General features: G+C 50.0%; 1 protein-coding gene across 4 annotated transcripts in view; it reads left to right on the top strand.

Moving 5' to 3' along the window:
* The window catches only part of Galnt9 (polypeptide N-acetylgalactosaminyltransferase 9), a 78,470-nt gene extending 55,485 nt beyond the window's left edge, over positions 1-22,985 (top strand). The window contains exons 6-11 of one of the 4 annotated variants that reach the window (XM_087578561.1): positions 4,342-4,459; positions 15,631-15,759; positions 17,300-17,437; positions 19,880-19,975; positions 20,877-21,044; positions 22,105-22,985. In XM_087578561.1, coding sequence (XP_087434687.1) covers positions 4,342-4,459; positions 15,631-15,759; positions 17,300-17,437; positions 19,880-19,975; positions 20,877-21,044; positions 22,105-22,251 — 796 coding nt within the window. In that variant the 3' untranslated portion in view covers positions 22,252-22,985. 4 annotated transcript variants of the gene reach the window in all.
* Positions 22,986-26,887: the final 3,902 nt, after the last annotated feature.

The raw sequence follows: 26,887 nt of genomic DNA, 5'->3' as shown, positions 1-26,887 counted from the left end.
GTGTGCCTCACTGTCTTGATATTATTGTCTCTCCTGCCTGAGAGTCCAGGGAGAATCCACCTAGGCTTCATTTCCCTAAACTCTGGAGTAAGAGGAGGAAGGAGTATGGGGGGATTCACCATTGCTTCCCTTCCCCTGACACACGAGAAGAGACAGAGAATCCAGTCAGACACTGCCTCCCTCACTCTAGAATACGAGGAAGTGTGGGAGAGAATCCTGTCAGAGGTTTCCTCCCTCACAGTGTTGCAGGAGCAACAGGGGAGAATCCTGTCAGCCTTCACCTCCCTCACTCTGGGATGGGGGCAGATCTCACCTTCCACACAGCGCTGCCGCAGGAGCAACAGAGGAGGAAGAACCTTCGCTTGTCACCTCACCCACTCAGTCTCAGGAGTAACAGCGAGGAATCCGGCTCACTTTGGAGGGTGAGAAATCTAAGAGCCGGATCAGACAGCGTTTACTCTGTGTTGTTAGGAGCCATGCCTTCTGGTCAAGTGTGGCTTCTCACAGCTGAGGATCTGGAGTGATTATTATTCCTGACCAAGACTGATTTCTCTCACATGAGAAGATCTATGCTGGTTCCTCAAAAGTGTGACCTGCAAAAGACTGGACTCTGCCTGTGGATGGAAACGCGGTATCATATCCTTCCTTAATTAATCCAGTCAATGACCTGGCTAAAGGGACCACCCTTCAGGAAGGCAGATTCACCTAACACCACACTAAAGAGAGGGGAGGAATAATTAACCCTTAATGAGATAATGTATTTCCCCTTCTTGGAAAGCCTGACCCTGGTGTGGTTACAACAGAACTACAGAGAGGCTCTATCAGGTCTGCCCGTTTTCTTTTCTGTCTCTCTCTTTCTGATACTGGCCTAAGCCTAAGTGTGTCCTCCCTCTCTTCCGGCTTTTTAGATCTTCCCCTAAGCCTTCCCTACCAGTGGCTGCTTCTCTGTCATGCTGTCTTGACTCAAATGGCAAAGGGACATGGCTTTTCCCTTTCTCCCCTCCCTCCTCCTTTTCTTTCCCCTCTCCCTCCTCTCCTCCTCTCCCTCCTCCCCTCCCTTCTCCCCTCCTCTCCCTCCTCTCCTCCCCCTCTTCTCTCCTTCCCTTTCCTGCTCCTCTGCTCCTCCTCCCCTCCCCCTTCCTCCTCCCCTCCCCCTCCCTTTCCCTCTCTCCCTCCTCTCCTTCCCCTTCCTGCTCCTCTGCTTTTCCTCTTCCTCCTCCCCTTTCTCCTTCTTTCCCCCTCCCTTCCCCCTCCTCCCCTCTTCTCGCTCCTGCCCTTCCCTCCTCCTCTCCTTCCCCCTTCCTACTCCTTTGCTCTTCCTCCTCCCCTCCTCCCCCTCCTCTGCCCCTCCCCTCCCTCCTCCCATTCCCCCTCCCTTCCCCCTCCCCCTCCTCTCCTTCCCTTTCCTGCTCCTCCTCCTCCCCTCCCCCTCCTCTGCCCCTCCCCTCCCTCCTCCTATCCCCCTCCCTTCCCCCTCCCCCTCCTCCTCTCCTTCCCTTTCCTGCTCCTCCTCCTCCCCTCCTCCCCCTCCTCTGCCCCTCCCCTCCCTCCTCCCATTCCCCTCCCTTCCCCCTCCCCCTCCCCCTCTCCTTCCCTTTCCTGGTCCTCCTCCTCCCCTCCTCCCCCTCCTCTGGTCCTCCCTTTCCCCTCCCTTTCCCCCTCCCCTTCCTCCTCTCCTTCCCCTTCCTGCTCCTCTGCTCCTCCTGCTCTTCCTCTTCCTCTCTCTCCTCCTTTTCCTCCTCCACAGCACCCTTTTGAGACAGAGTCACACTCTGCAGCTCTGACTGGCCTGGAACTTGACGAGTAGATCAGGATGGCCTTGTTCCACAGAGCTCCACCTGTTTATGCTTCCTCAGTGCTGGGATTAAGGGCATTTGTCTGCCCTGAGATTTATCTTGTAAAACTCTAATAAAATTATCTTCAAGCTCAAGAAACCAAAAAACCTGGCCAGTTCCTAGGGAAAAAGCACCTTCCCCACAGTCAAACACTACCATGCCCATCCTCTATAGCCTTCCATGGAAAACTGGAGTTCATGTAACAGGCTGGGTTGGGGATGAGAAATAACAGAAATTCCCCAATTTTGAACACTGATTCTGAACTGACTGCTTGTGACCACCACACAGAGCCACAGCTTCTGCAAGTCAGGTGCCCATGGAATACACTTCCGATTCATCAACACACCATGGCTACAGTCGGTCTTCAGAATCAACCCCGGCACTCTCCAAATATATAACCAGAACAGGATACTGGCGTCAAGTTTCACACAAATAATAAAGCTACCAGAAACGAGAGAGAAGTATGGAGGAGAGAAGTCAGGAAAGGTGAGGGAGCCTGAGAACCAGGGCCCAAATATGCCCACCAAAAGCCAGTTTCTCCCTAGCCATTCCTTGATGTGGCCTGACCGTTGGTGGCCATATATACTCCTGTAATAGCCAAATAGTATTCTGCTGTGCACAAGCCATTGTTTATCAATCGGCTACAGAGGCCATTAGGGTTGATCCACTTTTTATGCTACAACAGAAACATCTGGGTTCTTCCAGAGCTTGCAGGCCTAGAAGACAGGGTTAGAGGCAAATGACCTGGTATTGGGATGAACAGATCTCCTGGCCCCCTCGGGGACCTATTGCTGTGTCTGTGTCCTCTGAATGCTGCAGAAACGGGGGTCACCCCGGAAATGATCGGGACACACCCCCAACCTGAGAAGACCTCATTCAGGCATTGCTTGGTTCTGCTTTTCTGTAATCACAGCAAGAATTCCTCATGCGAGTAAAAATCAGCTCACCTGGCTCGAGCACCATGGCCTCCTAAGTTCCTGTTTATTTTGGAGCTGAACAATAAAAAAAAGTCATTACCGGCTATAATAGCCTTGGTGGGGAATTTGGCACCTCTCTTCATCAGAAACCATCCTGGAATTGTTATCATTGTTAAGACGATGAGAGACATACCTGTTGGACATTGGGATCATACCTTAACCAATCAAGTACTTGCTGTTAAACTGAATACCTGCTATTAAGATTCAAAGGTGCTATTAAAATCTTGTTATTGTTAGCTTTGCAAACAACGAAATATATCTTAGCGCAAACAAAAGGACAACCGTTCTTTCATACTACCGTGTTCACCGCTGCCCTTCAGTCAGCAAGAGCAGAACGTTTCTGTTAAAATTGATGCACACCAACGTCTTTTCATTCTTTGTGTTGGAAAGATCTGGGCCTGGAGAAGGCATGAGCAGCCTCTGCTGGTTTCAGCATCAGGCACTGTGCCCTGGGTGAGACTAAGCTCGGATGCTGAGGGATGCCTTTGTTCTAAGGTGAAGCCTTTCATGCAAAGCCTAGAAGCCCAGAGTGTGTTCTGTGGCTCACAGTCCTCGTGTACCCTGTGGCCACAGGGTGTGTGTGACTCACAGTCCCTGTGGTCTACGTCTTCTCAGTTTTTTCATCCTACCTGGCAGGGTCAGCACACTCCACCCTTTACCAATAAATACATCCACACACACAAAGTGCCATCAAGATGGTGGCCGCTACTCTCCACCCTTACCTGGTCCTTTATCGATCTTGCTTCTCCATGTACTCTTTCCTTGGGTATGCACATTGATGGGTTGTGTTGTTTTGTTTTGTTGTTTTTTGTAACAGGGTTACTCCGTGTAAACCCAGGCTGGCCTTGAACTCAGAGATCCACCTGCCTCTGGCCCCCAAGTGCTTCTGGGATTAAAGGTGTGTCTCGCCATTGCCTGGCAGACATTGAAGGATTTTTGCTACCTAGATGATGAGTGTATCCATTCATGATTTCAACAAAAGGCTGAAAGGCCTTTTGCTGCCATCTTTAAGAGTGTGTGTGTGTGTGTGTGTGTGTGTGTGTGTGTTTACACTGAAATATTACATGGCAGCTGGCAGTCTGTTCTCTGCAGCTGCATAGCTGCATACTCCGGAACTTCAGAGCTTGTCATTCAGCCTGACATCAGAAAAGGTTCACGGAGCCGAGTAGTGTACAACTCACACAACTGAACTGTCCCATGTAGCCCTGAATCCACACACACCAACAAGACATGACCCTGAAGGAGGGTGACTAGGTGTGACCTGTGGAAAGCATTGTCTGTTGGAGTCACACAGCCCAAGCCAAGTTCTTAGACTCTGGTCTGAACTGCTCTGCCAGAGCCTAAGGCTTGCAAGGACAGGTCCAGGGCAGCTGGAGAAATGGCTTCTCACTATACCCAAGGCACAGTGATGTCAGTAGGAACAAGAAGCATGGGGAGACTGAAGGGGCGAGAGGTTGTGGTCTCACAGGCAGTTAGGGCTCTGGGCCAGACCCTGGTGACAGCCTCATTCCGCATCTCTCCTTCCCCAGGACACCCGCCATGATTGGCTGTTCATTTGTGGTGGACCGGGAGTACTTCGGGGACATTGGCCTCCTGGACCCAGGCATGGAGGTGTATGGTGCAGAGAACATCGAACTGGGGATGCGGGTGAGTAGACTGGCATGCTCTGGGGAGCCAAGACTGTCTACAAGGGTGGGCCTGAGGACTCAAGCTGCTTGGAAGACTATGTTAGCCCAGCCAAGACAAAGGCCCAGTGGGAGTCCTTGCTAGCATTTTTAAAGCAAAGCTCTGCCTACAGCTGATCAAAGCAGATGGAGCGCTGTGTCTGTGCTCCAAACTGTCATTTTCCATGTCATGCACATTGGCTAGTGAGGTTGCCTGGGAAAGTCTCATCCTTAGAGCCCAGGTGGACGCGGTGGGGAGAATTGGTCCTCCAGCTAACTGGAAACAGCTCACACACCCTTTACAGGGAAAGGCAGAACATCCACAGAAGACACGGGCGCCCCTGTGAGGGGAGCATGGGAACAGCCTCCCAGTGGAGGTGACAGGCAGAACTGGGCACAGGGACCTCGCACAGGGTAGACTGTGAGAGGTTGTAAGAATGGAGATCAAGCAGCCATGATCCCTTACACCACCCTTGTGAGCCAGATGTAGAGACAGGCTTGCCCTGAGCTTTTGCTTCTGTATTCCCTAGGACACCGGACCTCTCAGAGCCATCAGTGACAGATGTGCTGATCACCTCATAGCTAGGTTCTATGGGAAAAGGAAAGGATGGCCTGCCTTTCTGTACCCTGGCTTCTAGAAAAGGTGATGATTAGAGAAAAGGAAGCCTGTCCTTCAAAGGGGAAGATGGGGTAGGAAATGAAGCAGAAGGGTCCAGGGCAGGAGCATTAATCACAACAAAGACATTTAGGGAAACACTCCAGTGAGCCACAGGAGCCTGGACAGCAAGGCAAGATGTGACGGGCAAAGGACTGACCAGTGCAAAACTCTGGGGCAGCTTGAGATGCTCCCAAGGTTTGTGGGGCCGTACCTCAGAGATGGGAAGGTACTTACCCAGTCAGTGGAGCAGGACATAGAGCGCCAGACTCCAAGGCTCCTGATACCTTCTTCCGGGATGCCTCTGACTTGTGGGATGGGAGAGGCTACACAGAGAGGACAAGACATAGCTGAGGGAAGAGTTGAGGAGGTAGTGGTGGGGAGTGGACCTGCTCCTCAGACTCTGAGCTATCCTGAAAGAGGCCAGCCATGTTTGGTGGTAGGCAGTGGAAAGGGAGAGGGCATACAGCTTCCCCTCCATATCGGTTTTGAGCATCTGGAAGGACAGAGATGCCTCGGGGGTGTGAGGCTGACTGTGGATGCATGCCACAGATCCCGAAGTCCCTTCGAAGTTCGGCATCCATGTAGCCCTGTTACTGTGATACACCTCACTGCAGCCTTCCCCAAGTCTTAGTTTCACCATCCACGTTCCCATTACTTCGTGCTTTGTTTTGTTCGCAAAAAGAGAAAAAAAATCAGACTGCATTTAGAAGCTGGTGGTCAGGGCTCTACTTGTGCTAGTAAGAGAGGCTGTGTGTAGCAGGCCTGTGCTAGTCTCTGACTTCCTAGAGGACAAAGAGCAGGCTCAGAAGAAAGCTTCGGGTAGCTTTAGAGTCTACAGGAAAAAGCAAGGACAGGTAAGTTGTGAACTTCACAATCAGTAGAAGGAGGAGAAGTTAAACGTGCACAGAGGTCAGCAGTACGGTGACAGGCGGGCAGCCAGACGGTGGGAAGAAAGCCCTGAGACTGCATTAAGGAGTCGAAATGCATAGTTAGTCTCTGACCAGCATCCCAGATAAAAAGAAGAAAGGGAATCTTTGAATCTTCCTGGACCAGAACGCACAAAGGCAGGCAGAACTCATGGACGGTTCGACCAGCAGAACCCATGGTTCATAGGGGTTGTGCTAAGGGGTTGGAATTCCAGGAAGGGATGTTATAGAAATAATAGCCCCATCCATTGGGAGATCTCTCTGCATACTTAGAGATGAAAGAAAGGCTTTTCACCCAAAAGCACATGGCCAACTGGAGCTAACGGCCAATTACAAGTTGGCCACTAATAGATTTTACTAAGTTTGTAAAATAAAACTTCAGCTCAGGCGCAAGGCCCTGGGTTCGGTCCCCAGCTCCGAAAAAAAGAACCAAAAAAAAAAAAAAAAAAAAAAAAACTTCAGCTCATGTACGTTACAGTCATCCTTAAGTTTCTTTTAGGTCCTGGCCCCAGGTTACACTTGGAACAATTTAAACAGAGACAGGAAACCGCAAGTCTGGCCACTTGGGCAAATGCGAGGTTCTCCATAGCAAAGATGTCGCCAGAATAATGTTTTTAAAACCATTTATTTACTTATTTTATGTCCGTGACTATGAGTGTCACTGTCTTTAGGCAACCAGAAGAGGGCATCAGATCCCATTACAGATGGTTGTGAGCCAGCATGTGGTTGCTGGGAATTGAACTCAGGACCTCTGGAAGAGCAGCCACTACTCTTTTTTTTTTTCTTTTTTTTCGGAGCTGGGGACCGAACCCAGGGCCTTGAGCTTGCTAGGCAAGCGCTCCACCACTGAGCCCCACAGCCACTACTCTTAACCGGTGAGCCACCTCTTCAGCCCCAGAATAATTTCTTAAGTAAACCAGTGTTGTTCTTTTCAAATATTGTTATCTGGGCTTATCTTTCCCATCTGGCAGAATTGTGCTTTTCCTCAAGAAGGGAGCTGGGAGCTTTATGTCAGATCAGGACTTAACACTGGCCGTGTCACTGCATGAGGAGATGTGTTCTTTGGGAATGAGTCGAATGGCTGGTCAACCTTGATGAGCAGACATTTACATTCTAGCATTGTAAGTTTGTTTATCTCTAACAGGCCTAGTTGGCATGCTACATATCTTTAGGGTATTTGGAGAGCATCGCCCCTTAACTAAAATTCTACTTTTTTGGTGATTTTTACGTCTACAAGGCCACTCTATTAACAATAAATCCTTCGTAATATCAATTCTGCCACTTTGAGCTTTTTCTACATCAGGGAAGTTATCTTTAAGGTGAACCCACCTTCCTAGGGGTGGTCCTGACCTGCCCTGCCGGATTAACCAGTCAGGGAAGAGACAAGAGTGTGGCTCCACCTAGAGGTAAATTTTATTCTTTACGGAATCTGCACACGGGATTGAAGAGGGTGCAAATCACAGCCTCCAGTGCTGCAGACTGAGTGTCGCTCACACCAGTCATGTGTAAAGCACACAAGTGAGCCTCACGTGTATATCACGTTTTTATTTCTGACTGCATTTAGGGGAGCTTGCATGGAAACCAACAGTTTCAGCAAGATAAAATAAATCAGAGAAGGAGGAAGGGAGGGAGGTGGGACGGGCTGACACAGCAATGCTCACACAACCCTGCAGAGCTGGGCAGGAGGAAAGCCAGCACTCCTCTGAGCCAGGCCACTGCCAAGAAGCTCTGCTGAGGCTTGGAAGGCTGAGCCTGGGACCCTCTGTTTTCATTGTTAAAGATTCCAAAGGGCTCTGCAGGGAGGGACTCTACTTCCCCAGGGACCCAGAGTCCTGGGAGGAATCCCCAACAGGGTAGAGGGTGTGGGAGCCAGGCCTGGCCCATGGAGAGGAAGCAAGGTGAGCTGCCCTCCCCTCAAGGTTCCCAATTTGCGTCCATCTGACACCCGTGTGGCTCCAGGACCCTTTAACCGTGGGGCAGCCCCCTGCTGAGGTACCTCATCTTAGAGAATCCACTAGTCCACTTCGAGAATCTCCAGTCTTCCCGAATGTGAGTGCTCTCTAAACAGGCCTCTAGAATTAAAGAATAGATGATGGAAAATGGCTCCTACATGGGGGGCAGTTCTAGAAATCGCCAGAGAACAGGCATCTCTGCAGTCAGTAGCAATCATGGAAGCTGTTTTGCTCAGATCATAGCCTTCAGGCTATGTTCCTGCTCCCCACAGTGACCCTGAGATGACCACCGGGTCCAGCACATGTGTGTGGACGAAGAGGACTTTCCAGCAGAGAGATCCAGGGCGCACTGAAATTTGGGCAGCCCTCACCCATAGTGCCCAGATGGTCTGGAAGAAAACAAGGAGTCAGGACAGACCCCAGCTAGAGATGGCAAGACAGTGGGTATGACTGGTAGCAAGCCATCACTGCTGGCTGGCCCATCACAGGATGCCTGTGGCTTAGACTGGAAAGGGGCAGACAGGACAGGGATGGTTAGTGGCGGTTGGGAACTGCATGTGGGGTGAGGGTCAGGGTCAAATGTGACCTTTTTTTTTTTTTTTCATTCCTAAAGTAGGTGGGCGTAAAGTAGCTTTTTAAAGAGAGAAAGCTGCTCCTGGGTACTTGGAAAAAAAGACTAAGGAAGTCAGGAGTGAGCGAAGGTAACCAGGTATGGAGCCCATCTCCCTGATGGCTCAGGAGAGCTGGGTCTTTGGCATGTTCAGTGACAGCAGCTGCTGTGCCCAGGTCTTGGTGGACTCCTGTGCTGTGTCCCTGGACTCTGCACTCACCTCCTGTCTCAGTCACTCTTCTTATTGCTATGACAACAAAAACAACTTATGGGAGGAAGGAAGGAAAGGCTTGTTTTGGCTTGTCGCTTGGAAGTGCAGTCTGTGAGCATGGTGGGGGGTGGTGTCATGGTGTCAGGGGTGTGAGACAGCAGATGACACTGTGTCCCCGGTCAGGATGCAAAGGTGGACGTTAGCTCTCAGTTGCTTTCTCTTCTATTCAGTTATGGTGCTGCCTTCTCTCCTCAGTTAACCCAACCGAGAAACTTCCTCACAGACAGGCTCAGGGGTGATTCTAAGTCTTAGCAAGTCAACAATCCAGATTAGCCATCCACCTCCCAAGTCTAAAAAACCCAGTGCCCACCCCACTGGATGATTGATGCCTCTGCCTGTCCAGGGCCCATTGCCGCCACCCACTGTGTGAAGTTGGATATGGCTGCGGTGTCTCCAAGGGCCTATTGTTCTGTCACAATAGCTAATATTCATGGGCTCTGGCATGATTGATCACCGAGGCTGAGATCCATGCTGGGGAGGACTATGACACCTCATAATCGAAATGCTCATCTAACCGTATGCGGCCCCATCCTGAGAGGAACCAGGAGAACATGCATGAATGCACACAGAGGGGAAAGTCACCAACAGCTGGCCCCGTCCTTCTGCTCTATCCAGATGGGAATCCTGAGTAGAAAGGAGATGCTCTTCCAGGGCATTCTGGGCCCTATATTTCCTGAGGCCTGGGTACTGGAGTGGCAGACCCAGATGCCTATGGCTCTGGGCCCTTCAGAAGGTAGAAATGCATTTCTCTGGACACTCAGAGGCTTATAGCCCTGGGCCTTAACCACCAGCAGCCCAAGTACTTGGCAGCTTCTGTGACCCTCAGCTTCAAGCCACAGTAAATAAATGGTGGCAGCAGACAGCTCAGAGCAGCTGGAATGCCAACTGCTGGTGACATAGCTCTCAAGTAAGCCTTAGGTGCTGGGATCCTTTGACCTGGAATGACAGGAGTTACAGCTCTCAGGCTTTGGAGGTCAGGAATTTAGCCCTTAAAGCTTTGCAGCTTTGTGTAATTCTTCCAACAGCCAGGACCCATACTTCCTTGTCTAGGGCTCTCTTCTTTTTTCCAGTCTCTACTCTCCACCTGCCCTGACTTGCTCACTACTTCCCCCCAACCCCCACCTCGCCATATTGTTTCTGCTCCTTGTCTCTTTACCCTTGTCCCTGCCTCTTGTCATTGCTGCTGCTGCTACCCCTGCTGTCCCACTACCATAGCCTTTTCTTCTTGTTACCAGTTCAACCTGTTGCTGTCACACCTGGCAGGAGGTGGGGGTTGGGGTTTTGCAGTGCAGGAGGGAGTCTCCCAGAGACTCATAAACCAAGATGAACAGTTTCCTTACATAGACAGAAAGTGGGTGTGGCCAAGGCATTTGCACCAATTACTGCTCAATCTTTGGTATAAATTGATGGACTGTGTTTCCCCAGTCACGGCAAAGCTCCTCTTGAACCCATCAGCTGTCTACGGGTCTTCGCTCCAATCACGTCTTCATGCCTGTGCAATGCTCTTAACCACTGAGTTGTTATCCTTCCAGCCCCTAGAACACAATTCCTCAAAGTGGCTCTTCAGAATAAGAACAGGGTTTCATCTGGGTGGCCATGGTGCACACATTTGATCCCAGCTCAGGTGAAGCAGAAACAGGTGAATCTCTGTGAATTTGAGACCAGCCTGGTCTATAGAGTGAGTTCCAGGACAGCCAAGGGTACAAAGAGAAAACCCAAACCAAACCAACAAACAAAAAGAAGAGGGTCTCACACTCTTCTTCCTTGCAAAAATCAGCTCCAAGGTTAAAGCCAGCCTCTGTGGGCTGGAGTCCTGGGCTAGTGGTGATTCTCAGTACCTGACAGAGCATATATCCTGCTCCTCAAACGCAGGCAGTTTACAGCACAGGAGCAAGTGTCTGAGCTCCCGCTCTGCAGCTGCCTTTCCAAAGCAGTCTTCGTTAGATTTTTGTCCTGACCTTTATTAAACCTAATGGACGCAGCAGAATCATTTCCCCCCTAATTGGCTCCAGGACTTTCCTCATTAGGGGACGTGCAGCTGGTATTTCTACAATCACAGGGATGAAAATTGACCTGGAGACTTCGGAGTCCCTCTAATTGGATTGAGTCAATTAGAAAGGCTGTGTGGGCCATCATATTAATCACAGGTCAGAGACGTGAGAACAGGGAGCAGAGTATAGACCCGTGGCTGCAAACCATCATCCCGAACAGGTACACACACCGCGCTCTCCCTCTGAGCCGCTCTTTCTCCACCATGGCCACTTTACCCTGCTGGCCGCACAGCTTGCCTGGCTCCCACCGAACGACGAACGGGAGCCTTTGTGTCTCTGTTCAGGTGTCAGTCTTAGAGCCCTCCCACCTTCCCAGCCTTCCTCATGGAAATCCCTCAGCCCCTCCATGCTTCTGTTTGGCCAAAGCACATGCAGACTGCTTGGGGGAGAATTCTGTCTGTCTGGTAGGGGAGCTCCTCAAGGACATACATTTCCCTGGCATGATTCTCTGCTAGATCATGGTATCTGCAACCCCGAGAACAGACTGTAAGAGTCTGCAACTAGCTCCCCTCTCCTTACCCTTCCCAGCCAGTACTGCAGCCCACTTTAGATGGATCCTGCATCATCCCTGAGCTACAGTCACTGGCCGTATGCACCATAGTAACATCAAGGGCTTTTAGACTTGGGAAACGCAAATGTTCCGCACTGAGCTATATCCTCAGGCCTCATGAGAGCAAAATTCTAGGGAGGAGAGGAGACAGGAGGTTATAACTGAACAAGGTGTGTGTCTGAGGCAGGTAGTGGGCTATTCCCCAGGATATTTGAATCCCAAGAGGGTATCAGACCTCAATCCAAGGTGACTGAGGCTAAGAGAACAACTTAGATTTGTGTCGGATCTGAGATCATTACCACACGGTCACTATTTATATTGGGGTGTCTCAGGTGCTCCCCTGCAAGTGGGTGGCCTACAAGGAGCCTGCTTCCAACAGCTCTGATGTTAACGGCTGCTGCCAAGAGTTTTCCAGGGGCACTGGCTACGTGGCAACTCTACCATGCAAAGAGAAGGGCTAGCCTGGACCCATCCCAGGGACCACATTGTGGCTGCCACACAGCTTCAACCCTCACCTAAGAATGCCTGTGTGAGACAGGGCAGAGGGGCCCTTTGCTGTCTGGGTGTTGGGCAAGAGCAGCCACAAACTGAGCATCCTTACCTGCCAGCTATCCACACATCCACAAGCTCCATCTGTAGGGGGCAGGCGTTGCCTGGGGGCAGGGGGAGAGGATGAAGGGTATCTGCTGCCTCGTGGGTAGAAGCATCACAGACACAGTATCTTCCAAGATCCCCTGAGACTTGCATTCATGCTGGACTCTGTTCATTCACCCACACTAACATCTATCTCAGCCTGTTTGCCAATCCATTGTAGAGGAGCCCGTGAGAACTGTTTAAGGACTAAACGCCGTGGGTGGTGTTCATGGTGGCTCTGAAAGACGCTGCTTAAACACTGTTTTACTTAAGTCAGCCTGATGTGGTGGGGGCTGGGATGAGGCACACTGGCTCAGACAGAATTGGAATTGCCCAGTTGTCAGCAGGAGGTGTGCCCCTGCTTGGAACCTGCTTGTGGATATGCGTGTGTGCGCTTGCGTGCGGTAGGTCGTGTGTGATGAGCGTTGTCCTGTGTTATTTACGTCTGTGTCTTTGGTGTGGGTCTACAGATATCCTTGGGGTGACTGGCTGCAACAGCAGGTCTGCTGTGGATGTGTATCCATAGTTCCTTTTCCACTCATGGTACCGGCCTGGCAGGCACTTGTGGCTTCTCTATGTCACCAGCCTGGAAGGGACAGCTTGGTCTGACTGCTGTCACGGCTCAGTCACCCTTTGTAATATGTCTCTGGAAATGGAGTTACCCAGTCAGATGAGTCTTGTATTTGCACAGCTTTTGATACAAACGTTAGTCCCTTTTTCTGCCCCCAGAAGGATATTTGTATGTTTATGTGTATGTTATATTTCAATGTGCACATATATGTGTGTGTGCCTGTGGTATATGTATGTACATTATATATAGATTGTACATCTATATGTATATATGAGTGTGATAGGTATATATGTGCAATGAGTGTGGTATCTGTATATGTATGTGTGTAGTTTGTATACACATATGTAATATGTATACATGTGTGATATGTCTGCATGCATGTGATATATATGTTCATGTGTATGATGTACAATGTGGTCTTTGTGCATATATGTATTTGTGTGGTGTGTGTATGTGTATACATATGTATGTGTGTGGTATGTGCATATGTGTATGGTATATACATGTTGTGGTATTTGTGTACATGCATGATATGTGTTGTATATGTTTGTGTGGTGTATGTGTGTGTGTGTATGTGTGTGGTGTGTGGAATATTTTCTTTGGTGGTGATGCCTGAGGGAAGCCATTTTCCAAGCCTTGTGATATGTGGGGGCTGATCAGCTGTCATTTTTTTATTTTCTGCAACTATGACAGACACTGAGGACCTAGCTTTGTGGTTTTGAATGAGTCTGAACACTGTGTGCAAGTGTTCACCATATGTTTTTCCCTCCCTGGCTGGCTTTGCTTGCTTGCCCCTCCTTCTCTGGCTGGTTGAAGAGCCGTTCTGCCCTCAGGGATATGAGCTCCCTGTGTGGTTGGGAAACCCGTTCCTGTTGCTTTTGGCTTGCATTCTGGGCACTGGGCTTTTCCTGGTGTTTTCTGAAGGGATAACATGAAGCCATCAGTCCTTTAAATACCTTCCTGTTGGCACCACAGAGTTCCCACTCTGAGAGCTTGGTCAGTGTGCAGTGCGTGCTTGCACAGAAGTGAGGTCCTAATTGCCTTTCCACTGTTTTAAAATAGAGGCTCCTCCCTCCTTTGCCACAAGAACAACAACCTCTGCCACATACTCTGCATGTGTGTATGTCTGTGTGTATTATTGTATGTGGTATGTATGCATATGTGTCAGTTTGTGGTGTGCATTTGGTGTGTAGTATATATGCTTGTCTGTGTTGGTGTGTGAGTAGTATATATATGTGTGTGTGTGTGCATGTCTATGTGTGTTTGTGTGTAAACTTGTGCACATGTGGTTTTGTGTATATGAGTGTCTATAAATATGTGTGTACGTGTCTCTATGTGTGTGTGTATGTGTATGCATATGAGTGTATATTTGTGTATATACATATGTGGTTCTGTGTATATATGTGTGTCTCTATGTGTGTGTCTGTCTATATATATATGTGTATGTATATGTATATATATATGTATATGTATGTATATTTGTGTAAATATATGTGTGGTTTTATGTATATATGTGTGTCTCTATATATGTCTGTGTATGTGTGTGTATGTGATATGTGTGTTTATGTATATGTATGGGTGTGTATATGTATGTATATATATGTGTGTATGTGTGTATGTGTGTATGTGTGTTTATGTGTATATATGTTTGGGTCTATACATGTATGTGTCTATATATGTGTGTGTATGTGTATATGTGTATGTGTGTGTATTGTGTCTGTTTTGAACTTTCTACTTTTAGCCATTACCTCATTGTTTTATAAAAGACTATGTCTAACTGCTGAATATGTCCTCATTATCTGCCTAGAATTTTCTCGGCTATTCTCTTGTTTTTATTACTGTGTCTCAGTTTGAAAATAAAAATGTCCCCTATAGCTAGTGGGAAATGATGGTAGGTTTAAGGAGGTGGGACCACACAAGAAGAAGTAGATCCAAAGAACACCTGTGTAACCATCCTATTCCTGGGTGGACAGAAAGCAACACGAATGAGCCACGTGCTAGCCCAGCTCGAGATGACCATGGAGGTTAGCTGGGGAGAGCCAAGCTGAGTAGAAATGAGTGGGGCAGGCCTGTGCTTGGTCCCAGAGTGTGAAACCCATTTCTACCACAGAGCAGCAGATGGATTCAGTGTCTGTCCTCTGAGAGAGCAAACTACTCCACCTTCTATTGCATATGTGTGTTTGCTTAGGGTACCAGAGGCCGCGTGTGATCTTCAGTTCACTGTGACTAAAACGCCCAATAGCAACAGCTTAAGTAAGGTAACTTTTACTTGGGTGCACAGGTTCACAGGCTCCGTCCCTCATGGTGGAGAAGGCTTGGCAATGGAAGTAGGTGTGCCTTTGGTGTCAAGAACACGATGTAGGCACTCACATCATGGTTGACTAGGATGTAGAGTATGACAGGAAGCAGGTTTCACGCCTGGTGACTTACTTCCTGCATCCCAGTCCCTCCTCTTGGTATTTCCACAGGCTGCCCAAAACAGCACCACATACTGGGAAGAAAGCATCTAAAATTGCTTAGGGTGGCGGGAGTGGGGGATGGGATGGGGTGGGGTGGGGGTGGCGGTTTCCAATTGAGTTGCTGTTAGGCAACTGGTAACTCTTTTTATTCAACTCAAACTAGCTTTAGGCTGACTGGCAAACTGGACTGGGAAGGTAGTTATTGATAGAGTCCCTACTCAGAGCGCTGAGTGAGGTGGATGGCTACAAATCCATGGTCATACAACATGGAAGATAAATAAGGCATGACAGGAAATCCCAAAGGGGAGGTAGTCTCACGCTCAAGCCCTGGTGGATACAGTCTACAGTCCATGGCTTCTCCTTAGATACCTTTCTCTAACAAATCCAGCGTGTCTGGATTCCAGTGGCTCAGGGACCCTCTCATTGTATGTCAGGTGGCCGCCTAGGTCTCTAACCATTCCTCTCTTCCCCAGGTGTGGCAGTGTGGTGGCAGCATGGAGGTACTCCCCTGCTCCCGTGTGGCCCACATTGAGCGTACCAAGAAGCCATATAACAATGACATCGACTACTACGCCAAGCGTAACGCGCTGAGGGCCGCCGAGGTGTGGATGGATGATTTTAAGTCCCACGTCTACATGGCATGGAATATCCCCATGACAGTAAGGCGGGTATGGGTGGGGTGGACAGAAACAGGGAAGCCTGTAGACCCTAGGGAAGGAATTGGAGTGAGGGATTCTGGAATACTGAGCCACATCCAGGCAGCCTCCCCCACATGGTAGCTCAACTAGGAAATGACTTCTCATCGCGTTGGCTCAGCCATAGTGGCCACAACCTTCTCCTTCCTATAGGTAACCATTCCAAGCTACAAGTAGCCACCAAAGGTTGTAAGTAAAGGTCATCCAAGAGCCTCACTCCAGTGTTCCCATATCAGTCTTCTCCAGCTGATCCAGTCTCTTGGAAACAACCTCTTTTTATCTCCTTGTCCTATAATCAGAACCAGTCCTTGTATGCTGATTCAGGGAATGTGTGTGCTTTCTTGAATTTGTTTTAAATGGGGTCTCACTCTGCAATAGTCTGCTATTGGCCTTCACTCACCATAGTCTTGCTTCTTTCCCTCTTGGGCTGGGGTCACGGAGGCCACACCATGTCTGGCCAACTTAACCTTTTGAAATGTCTCTCTTAGCCCTCCTATGTTGGTTCACCTCCACTAAGGCAGCACAGCTGGCATTTGGATAATCATGTGGAGGGTCTGCAGTGGACCACCCTGCATCCCTTGCAACCCTGCCAAGATGCAGGAGACTGACCACCTTAACCCAGGACCTTCAAGGTCTGCTTTTGGGTTTCCCTCCAGCCTCAAGCATCAGGACCCCATTAGAACATATGGCCTTCGTATAGTAGAGGCAAAACCCAAAGATCCTGCTGTCTATAACGCAAGCTGAATACACAACCCTATCTCTGTTCACATTGGAAGGGAACATAGGACATCATGGCCAATCATGGGGGCCACACATATACGGTTTATTACCCCAGCTCCACCCAGTCAAGCTAGAGGGAAGTTCATGATGGCTCAGGGCCCAGAAAGGGTACTGGGCCCCACAACAACTCAGGGTCCACAGTTCACTTGAAGGACCACAAACTCAGCAGAGCTGCTGGGTAGGCATAGCTAGGAAGGAGATGCATGGATTTGCAGGACCCATGAATCCCCTGTGTAGCCTTCCCAGTACTAATAAGCGTACGTCCCCTTTAGTTCCATGAGCTTCTGTGTCTGGGGCTCAGTTGTGGTGACAACCCCACCCCCCAGAAATCAAACGGAGTCCAGCTGATAAGTTGTGGTCCAAGGCCCCACCATGAGTATCACTGAATCACAGGCAAACCCAACATAGATTAGGCAGGAAGAAAAAAATATCTCATGTCTCTTCCCCAAAGCACAGCATTGTGGACAGGCCAAGTCTGTACACACAGCCAGAAGCCTCTGTGAGTTCCAGGTTAGGAGACCAAGATGAGGCCCTGGTGGTCCAAGGCTACAACTGCAGCTACTCATAGGGTGGGAAGCCCAAGAGTCCCTGACACAGGGAAAGATCTAACCATAGGGTAGCATAGATCTGTAACACTTACCCTGTCTTGCATGCTTGTGTCCCGTAGAACCCAGGAGTGGACTTTGGGGATGTGTCTGAGAGGCTGGCCCTGCGTCAGAAGTTAAAATGCCGTAGCTTCAAATGGTACCTGGAGAACGTGTACCCCGAGATGAGGATCTACAACAACACCCTCACGTACGGAGAGGTACCGCCTCTGCACACGGCCCTGCTGGGGTGTGGGCTTTCTGCCCAGCACCTCAGACCTACCCCAAGATCTCGTGCTCCAGCATCCTATGCCCTGACACCAGAAACCCACCAGCATAAATGTGTATATTCCTGTGCACATTCTGGGATATTGGGGTATACCCAAATGACACGGTTACGCCCGTGTTTGTGAGTATAATCACTATTGAGTCCATGCAGAAGCATACTTACACATTTGCATGCAAAAATATATGCAAATAAATGGGCCAGTGCGATGGCTCAGCAGGTGAAGGTGATTGCTGCCAAGCCTGATGACTTGAGTTTGATCCCTGGGACCTATAAGGTAGAAGCAGAAAACCAACTCCCTCAAGTTGCCCTCTAACCGCCATATGCATACACGACAGGTATGCGCCCACACATGAAATGAATATTAATTAATTAATTGGGTTTTTTAAAAACAGGGTCTCTCAATATAGCCCTGGACGTTCTAGAACTTTCAATGTAGACCATGCTGGTATCAAACTCACCAAGATCTTCCTGCCGAGATTAAAGATGTGCGCGGCAGTGCCTGACAAAAATCAACTTCTATGGGGTTGGGGATTTAGCTCAGTGGTAGAGCGCTTGCCTAGGAAGCGCAAGGCCCTGGGTCCGGTCCCCAGCTCCGAAAAAAAGAACCAAAAAAAAAAAAATCAACTTCTATAAGAAATCTACCCAAATCGATAGGCCTGTGTATATGCACTCATGCATAAACAGACATTCACACATGCATACTGCACATATGTATGTAGACATGCAATCACACACATGCCAACAAATGCATAAAATCACATGCATGCCTAGCGTGCATCATCTGCACACATCTGTGTATATATTCACATCCATTCATATCAAGATACATGTTTGCATGAGTGCATTATTACACAAGACAGTGCATTCATACATGTGTGAATATGTGAACTTATGTATTTACATGTGTGAAGCCTGTAGTCATTCACTCGCATGTGTATATTATACATAAGTTCATAGCATGTGTACACATACTGATGCATGTCTGTACATGAGTACAGGTGCACATACACATACACAGGTGCATATTGTTCCTGTTCATGTACATGGAGCTCCCCAAATACTTTCATCCATGTGCCACCCCTCCCACGAAACATGGAAGGGTACACATTTGTGTACTGGTACCACATAGCTACATTCACACCACAGCACATGCACTATGTGCATATACAGAAACACATACGTATACATGTACACTTGAGTGCTGGCACACCAGCTGTACCAAGACCCATGTGTCACCCTGAGCTCCCAAGTGCACAACTGTGTACAGGGATCTCTCTAGAGCTGGGGAGAAGGCACTGTGCTCTTACCATGACCCAGGTCTGGAATCTAAGGTCTCTCACTACAGAACTGTCAGGGAGAAAGGAAGGCATTCCACAGACAGCAGCAACCCCCTGCTCCTAACTCCTCAACTTCATGAGGGCAGCCTAGCCTCCCTACAGACAGGCTAGCCCTGGAACAACACTCAGGGTTGAGGGGCCTGGTGGGTAGTCCTTGCAGAACCATCACCCTTTGGTAACCCCTTAGTCAGATCCAGCTTATGGGCATGAAGGTTTTCTGGACATTCAAGTGGAGATGAAGGGAGAATTCTCTGCTCTCCTGTGCTGTCCTTCCCACTGTGCCAACTGTGGGATCCATTCCCAACCTGAATGCTGTGACCACAGGACTTTCTCCCATCCTAGGGCCAGGCCCATGGGCTGACTTATTGCAAACTCCACAACCTGAATCCCAGTGGGGTGAAACAGAACACCGCTCTCCTGGGTCAGAGTCCAAGGTCACCACTGTTCTGATGGGCAGGAGCTGCAGTGGGTGCCCCCCTGTGCTTGTTACATAGACTAGAGATCAGCTGGCTGTTGGCTGGGTCCTGTGAGCATTCCAAGTGGGTTCTCTGAGGAACCTACAACTGTTTCCTGGGTTCACAGCTATACACAGTTGTTTTACTGTAGACCTTAGCCAAAGTGTCTTGGAGGCAGAGTAGCCTCTGCAGCTAGCTGCACAGGAGAAGGTGTTAGCACAGGGATGTCCCTGAGCCATTCTATTGACCAAATCCAGCTTCATCTAATGGGGGCCATCTAGCTGTCCATATACTCACAGAGCGCATGTTTATGTGACAGTCATCTCTTTCCAGGCTGCCTATGGAGCCAGAGTTGCCACCCCTTTTTTTTTCCTGCCTCCTCCCTAGGGACCATACCTCTTGCCTACCCCAGGCAAATGCCAAGTCCCAGGGTCTTATCCCAAGGGAAGATGTAAAGTTCATACCTGTCTCATCGCAGCCAGCTACAAAGTGGGAGACAGGGTGGGGGAGCTCCTGGCTGTCTTTCCTCAGCCCCGGGACCCTCCTCAGTGACCTGCCATTTCTCTGTTACTTCGGATATAGGTGAGAAACAGCAAAGCCAGCGGCTACTGCTTGGACCAGGGGGCAGAAGACGATGACCGAGCCATTCTTTACCCTTGCCATGGCATGTCCTCACAGGTGGGCAGCGTCTAGACCTCACGGGGAAGGCGGGTAGGTAGGCACAGAATAGGTCACAGCAAGTCCCCGTGCTCTTGGAGCCAAGCTCAGAAGAGGCTGGAGCATCTTGGGACTCTGGAGGCAGTGGGTGCCATAAGTTTAAAAACGCACCCCTTGGGTCAAATGGGCCTTGGCAAGTCATGGACAGTCCTATGCCTCCATTTCTCCACCATTTGAATGGGACAGGCAGCACCTACTTTCTCTGATGGTCTTGTAGATTAAATGGGAGTCACAAGGAGGAGTTAAATGAGGTTTCATGGGGGAAAACAGTTGTTTCTATTCTGTTCTTGTTAGGGGAGCCCCAAAGCTTGCCAGACTTGACTAAGAGTCGTGTGCAGCTCAAAGCTGGGGTTGCATACCTCGAGCCTCATTCATGAACACCCATGTGGGTAAACCTGGATTTTTGTGAGCCTCTGGTTTTGCTGCCTCCAACAGGGATAGAGACAGTCAGTCTCTGGGTGCTTCTTAATTTCAGACTGCAAGATGCCTGCTCTGAGACAATGGCCCCAGTGAGTGGGAGAGGGAATGGTCTCTGCTTGAGGGCAAAATGGGGCTTTTAGTGGAGATGTAAATGCTGTCTCTCCAGTCTCTTGTCAACATCTGGGTGTCAGTCCCCTGACCGGCATCATTTTCCCAGGTCCAAGTTGAGGAAGCTTGTGCTGCTGGGACATGAGCACCTGAGAAGGTACCTCATGCTGTGATCAGGGCAGACATGGCCACACCAAGATCATGTCCTCCTGCTAGAGAGGAAAGTTGTGACCTTGGGTATTGATGAAGGCCTGTGCATAGACAGATACATTTAGGCTCAGGGTACCTTGAGCCTGAATCCAAGTTCCACTCACAGCTCCCACTGTCTCCCCAGCTGGTGCGCTACAGTGCTGATGGCCTCCTGCAGCTGGGCCCCCTGGGCTCTACCGCCTTTCTGCCAGACTCCAAGTGCCTGGTAGATGACGGCCGGGGACGCATGCCCACCCTAAAGAAGTGTGAGGATGTAGCCAGGCCTACGCAGAGACTGTGGGACTTCACCCAGGTCAGTGGATGGGGCTGACAGTCCCGGAAAGTCAGACTTCATGGCTGTGGCAAATAGTGAAACAGCTGAAGGGAGAGATTTGTTTTGGCTCATGGTTTCAAAGGCCTCACCACAGTGGCAGAGCAGAACAGCTCACATCGTGGCGGTTAACACCTCTGCAAAGACCCTCACAGACACGTGCAGAGGTGTGCTTTGCCACCGTAGACACTTATCAATCAAATCAGGGCGATCAAGACTGATCACCTCATTCCCTGTCAGAAACTTTATAAAACTGGCCCTGAGTCACACAGGAAGAGAGGGGCACAGTCTTGCCTGCCCCAGCACCTGGACTCAGACACAGAGGGAGAGGATGGGTTTAAGACTAGCCCTGGCCACTAGAACTCCTCAGGGCTCTGATGCATTGGGTTCTGAATCTAACCTTTTCCCCACTGCCCTTCAATTATGTCAAGCCCTGCTCCTCTGGGTCTCTGGGCCCCGATCCAGGTCCAGCCTCCTCACTATCTCTTCCTGTGCATCCTGACCCACTCAGCACCAGCCTCTATGGGTCACGTGTCCTCTGATCTTCTGGCCCTGAGCCTCTAGGGATCCCACACAGAGGATCCCTTGGGTGTTGTTCTGCCAGCATGAGCAATTTGTAGGAGCAGAAAGGCGGGGTCTAGCTACTCTGGCTGTAGGAATGGGCTGCCACTGTTGCTTGATGAGCAACTGAGGCTCTAAGGTTCCCAGGAGGCTGGCTGGATAGACAGTGAAAGCCAACACAGAGAATCTGCAGAAGAGGGTTCCAAAGTCACCAGACTTAAGGGTCATGGAGATACCAATAATTAAAAGGACCAAAGGGCACTCAGGAAGAGGACAGTCTTGGGTGACCCTAGATGTGTTCTTGGAAGATCTTTGAACCTCGGAGAACTGAAGAGAGTGGCTAGCTGAAGGGGAGAGGAGGAAGTGCAGGTATTCCAAAGAAACAGGTTCCCTACATCTTTACGGTGGTAGTGCTAGGATCACCCCTCATCAGCAACACATCCCGGACTCCCAAGCTGACTCTGTTTCTCCTGTCCTACAGAGTGGCCCCATTGTGAGCCGAGACACAGGTCGGTGTCTGGAGGTAGAAATGTCTAAAGATGCCAACTTTGGGCTGAGGTTGGTGGTGCAGCGCTGCTCAGGGCAGAAGTGGATGATCCGAAACTGGATCAAACACGCCAAGCCCTGACTTCTGCACCCCTCCTGGACCACCTCCACACATTCAGGCCCTTGGACTCTTGAATGTTCCAGGACTCAGAAGGTCCTGGGGTGGAGCCAGGATGGGAACGTCTTGCCCACCCCCACAGACCCAAGAGCAACGTGGGCCCTGCACACCTCAGGGCTGGGCCCTGTCACCAGGGATATCCAAGACAGCTCCGGCCTGTATTAGGAACCAAACTTTTGTGGAACAGGCAGCTCTGCCTGAGGGAGGACATCTGAGGACAGCGCACACTCATGCCAAATCACGTGCCTTTTCTACAGTGTTCCCCAACTGGCTTCGAGGATAGCCACCACGCATGTGCTAAGTCCCTGTACATAATCCATATGGAAACAGACTCAGCTATTCAGTGCTGAGGGCAGGGGGTGCATCCTCACAACAAGCACCCTGTCCTAGCAGGTTAGGGCCTCTCAGCTCAGCTGCTCTCGCTCACCTGCTCAACCTCACCATAACACAGGGCAAACTTTGAGGGTGGCCGCTTGTGTTCTGGTAACAAGGCAATGGGAAGCGATCACAGGGATGAGACCCAGCTCACCTTTCTTCCCAAGGGTCAGCTTGGCAGTCACTGGGTGGGAGTGGGGGGGGATTCTCAGCCTGGGAAGTGAGTCTCCTGTTGTTCTGCCATTTCTACAGCAGGCATCCATCAAATGATCCCCCCAACCCCACACTTGTTTTATAAATAAAGTTTTACTGGCACACAGCCATACCTGTTGTCTGAGATGATGTGTGGCCTCAGCATTTGAACTGTAGCACAGGGCGAAGACCATGCTGCATGGCTCTTAATGTCTTGAGTTGTATGGAACACTTCCAGATGTCTTTGCTAGGATGTGTCTGCCCTCGTGGTCCAGGAGAGCTGGCCTCGCTGTGTTGTTGACCAGATGTTGAAGGGGAAGATAGACATGGAGGCGCCAGCTGTCACCATCCCTGCTGGGCAGAACTGGAAAATGTGGCCTAACACTGGGCAGCTGTACCTGCATCTGAAAGCCAGAGTTTCTAAGATAAAGAGCAGGAGAGTTGTATGAACATAGCCAATGTCCTCACAGACAGCCATCCCAGGACACAGTGGCCTGTCTTGTTCTATTTGCCATCATGGACACTGGCAAGGGGCCATGCTGGCTAAGCTGCTGGAGATAGGATGCTGGTGATGGGCTTATGGTTATGGCCACTACCCTAAAACCCTGGCCCTTCCAGGGCTGCCAAACTGGTCTGAGCAGCAAGACTTCCTAACAAAGGGCAGCGAGGGCACCTTGTCCCTTGATAGGAGGAACTACACTGAAGACCGGCTGTGACTGAAGACTTAGCACCCACCAGACATCAGAACTCACTACTCGATGGTGGCTGCTGAAATCCAGCCAGCTCTGCCCACACAGAAGCCTCCTGACCCCTCTGATGGTCTCACGGAGGCAGAACTACGGGCCAGTTGCTGGCTTCCTATGCCTCTCCATAGAGTCAGCAGGGTAGTTTCTATACAACAGAACCTCCATCTGCCACAGGTCTGTCCTATACCTGTATTACCAGAGCAGCCTAGACTTTTAGAGGGTCATGAGCCTGACAGTCCCTCTTCTAGCTTGTTCTTTCCAGGAAAGGAAGTGTCACCACCTCGTCCTGCTCAGGATACCAGACTCAGGAAGGAAACTGCTGCAAGGGTGAGCAACCGACAGGATACCCACCCACCCCCAGCTGCCCAGATGTGGACCAAGTTCCACAGTTCAGGCTCCTGACCTCTTGGAGGAATGTACAGAACTGTTTCCAGAGGTGTTCCGTGGTGCTCTCTTACTATGGGGGAGACACAGAACACATGTCTCCATTGCCCTTCCAAAGCTCCTGTGGGACCCCAGCACATCGCCCCTGAGTACCTCTCCTTGTGCAGATCTTCCCAGAGTTCTCCTGAGGAAACGGGAATCAGTTCACAGGCCTGATGTTGTCCACATAGTGAGACAGTGAAACTGGCGTCTAATTAGTGGGTAAACACAGCCCCCTAGATGTTAGGGGACAGTTCAGGCCAAAGATGAAGAAGATATGTGTGTGTGTGTGTGTGTGTGTGTGTGTGTGTGTGTGTGTGTGTGTGTGTGTGTGTTGGGGAGTGGGGGCTCTGATTTAGCTTAGTGCTTTTTATGTTTTCTGTGGTCAGTATTGCCCATGGCCAACAGGATGTTCTTGCTGCCCTAGACCCTGTCTGTCTAGGCCCAGAGATGTTCTGTGCTGGGATCAGCCTGCAAGTTGAATTCATGGTGGCGTGTGACTTACACGTGTTGGTTCTTCAACCATAAATCTTGAGTTCGGAATAACATCTAATGCCATTGTGGGCTGTGCTAAAGCCAGTGAGGGAGAGGGGAAGAAGGGAGAGAAGGAGAAAGAGGAGAACTAAAGAAAAGAAAGGAAGGAAGCCAAAGTTTATATTGACGTGAGGCTCAGTTCTCTATCTACATTTAGGTAGCACTGGGAAGACGTGACCACACTTCATGGCTGGCCAGACAGAGGAAGAAAGTGACTTCGTATAAGATATCCACAGTCACAGGGTTAATTGGGTACACCTCTCTGTGCCCAAACTGGGTTCCTTCTATCTTGCCTGCCTGCCTGTTTTCCTTCCTTCCTTCCTTCCTTCCTTCCTTCCTTCCTTCCTTCCTCCTTCCCTCCCTCCCTCCCTCCCTCCCTTCTTCCCTCCTTCCTTCTTTTCTTTCTGTCCTTCTTTTTGCACAACAGTCATATTATGAACGGCAATGATCAAACAAATAGAATGTAATAAGACTGAACATGTCCGTTTCTTTCATTAATTCAATTGTAAATTGGCCTCATAGCCAATGTAGAAGAATCCGTGTGGTTTGGGAAGAAAACAGCTCATTTGTAGCCAGAGCTCTGGCTGCCTTGGGAAACAGGACTCGGAGGACTCCCTGGGGAGGCCCCTTACACTAGGGTGCTGCTTGTTTTCTTCTGCTCTCGGTAGACACAGTGCCTCAGAATCTAATTCTGCCTAATAAAAGTGTTCAACTTGCCAGCAAGGCTTCCCAGATGGCTCCAGCTGTGCTTGGGAGTGGGCCCCGTGGGAAGCGACTAGACTCAGGGTGAGCACAAGGGAATTGCAATGAGAAGTCCCACTGGTGCCTGGCACCCAGGTGGCACCCAGGTGGCATAAGGTTTTCCAGGAGGAATCTCTTCTGCCCTTCGATCTGTATCCCATACCACACCCTTCCTCTCCCGCTGGGAATCAGCTCAAAAGCCTCCATGTCTCCTTGCACTGGTATCCTGGGCTACCACAGAAAGGGCCACCCATTGTGGACTCAAAGCAACAGGAATGTGGCCTTTCCCTGTTGCGGAGGCTGGAGAAGCTAGCAAGGAATGGGAAAGGAAAAGCACCAGTGGGGGTGCCCAGCAGGAGCCTTCCACCTCTCCCTACTTCAGAGATCATGGGTCTTGGCTTGTGGCACTCTACCTCCATCATCCTATGCCCTCTCCTGTCACAGGGATAGCAGCCCCTGGTATCTTGCTCCAGTTTGAACTCCATCCATACTGCATTTGCAAAGATCCTGTTCCTAAGGGAGGTTCTGTCCCGAGGTGCTAGGAATTTGGGAAAGACACCATTTTATGTTCTTGTTTCGGAACAAACTCAGAAACTTCCCTGATCCCTCAGAGGAGCCAAATGATGTCTGAGCCATGAGCTGAGGGGAGGGCCTGCATGCTCTGGCCCTGGTGTCCCAAGCCTGTCCCCCAACTCCCAAGGAGGCGCAGGCAGAATGATAAAAAGCTCAAGGCCATCTTGGGCAACTTAGTGAACAAGACCGTCTTAAAAGGAGGGCTGTGAGTGTGACTCAGTGGCAGAGAGCTTGCCTGCTGCACACGGGTCGTAAAAGGACCAGGAGCCGGTAACACGGCTCATTGGGTAAGGTACTTGCTGCCAAAACTTGATGACCTAAATTTAATCCCAGACCCCCACATAGTGGAAAGAGATAACCAAATCCTGCAAATTGTCCTCTAACTTCCATATATGGGCTGGTTCTCTCTCTCTCTCTCTCTCTCTCTCTCTCTCTCTCTCTCTCTCTCTCTCCACTCATATTTAAATAAATGCAACAAAACTGCCTTTAAAACCAAATAAACATCCAGGTGCGATGGCTGGCACATGCCTTTAATCCCAACACTCAGGAAGTGGACACAGGCAGGTCTCTGTGAGTTCAAGGCCAGCCTGGCCTACCTAGTGAGTTCCCTGTCTCAAAAAATAACTAATAAAAAGACCAGCATCCATGACTGTGTGACCTCTGCGGTGACCACAGGCTTGCAGGGACCTGTGTGTCACGGAGAACATTCCTATCACCACTGCGGTGTTCACAGTGACTCTAAGGTGTGCCATCACTGCTGACAATAAGGAACCCAGAGCATCGTTTTGAGGTCAGTGAAACAATGCATCTGTCCAGCTGCAGCAGGCCAGCCTGCGGCACTGTCACTGCCCAGCTCCGGAAGCCAGATGGCTGTTTGGTGAATGGAGGCTGAAGAGGCCACTAGAACCGGGACCCTGGACAGCAAGAGGAGGTTCCCGGACAGAGCTGAGCTATGTTTCCCCATGCAGAGGACTGGGTCTTGCCAGTTAAGAGTTTAGAGGGACGCCGTGGCATTT

The sequence above is a fragment of the Rattus norvegicus genome, chromosome 12, assembly GCF_021556685.1.
Source record: "Rattus norvegicus strain SHRSP/BbbUtx chromosome 12, alternate assembly SHRSP_T2T, whole genome shotgun sequence".
Taxonomy (NCBI): Eukaryota; Metazoa; Chordata; class Mammalia; order Rodentia; family Muridae; genus Rattus; species Rattus norvegicus.
This window is presented reverse-complemented; position numbering and strand designations above follow the sequence as displayed.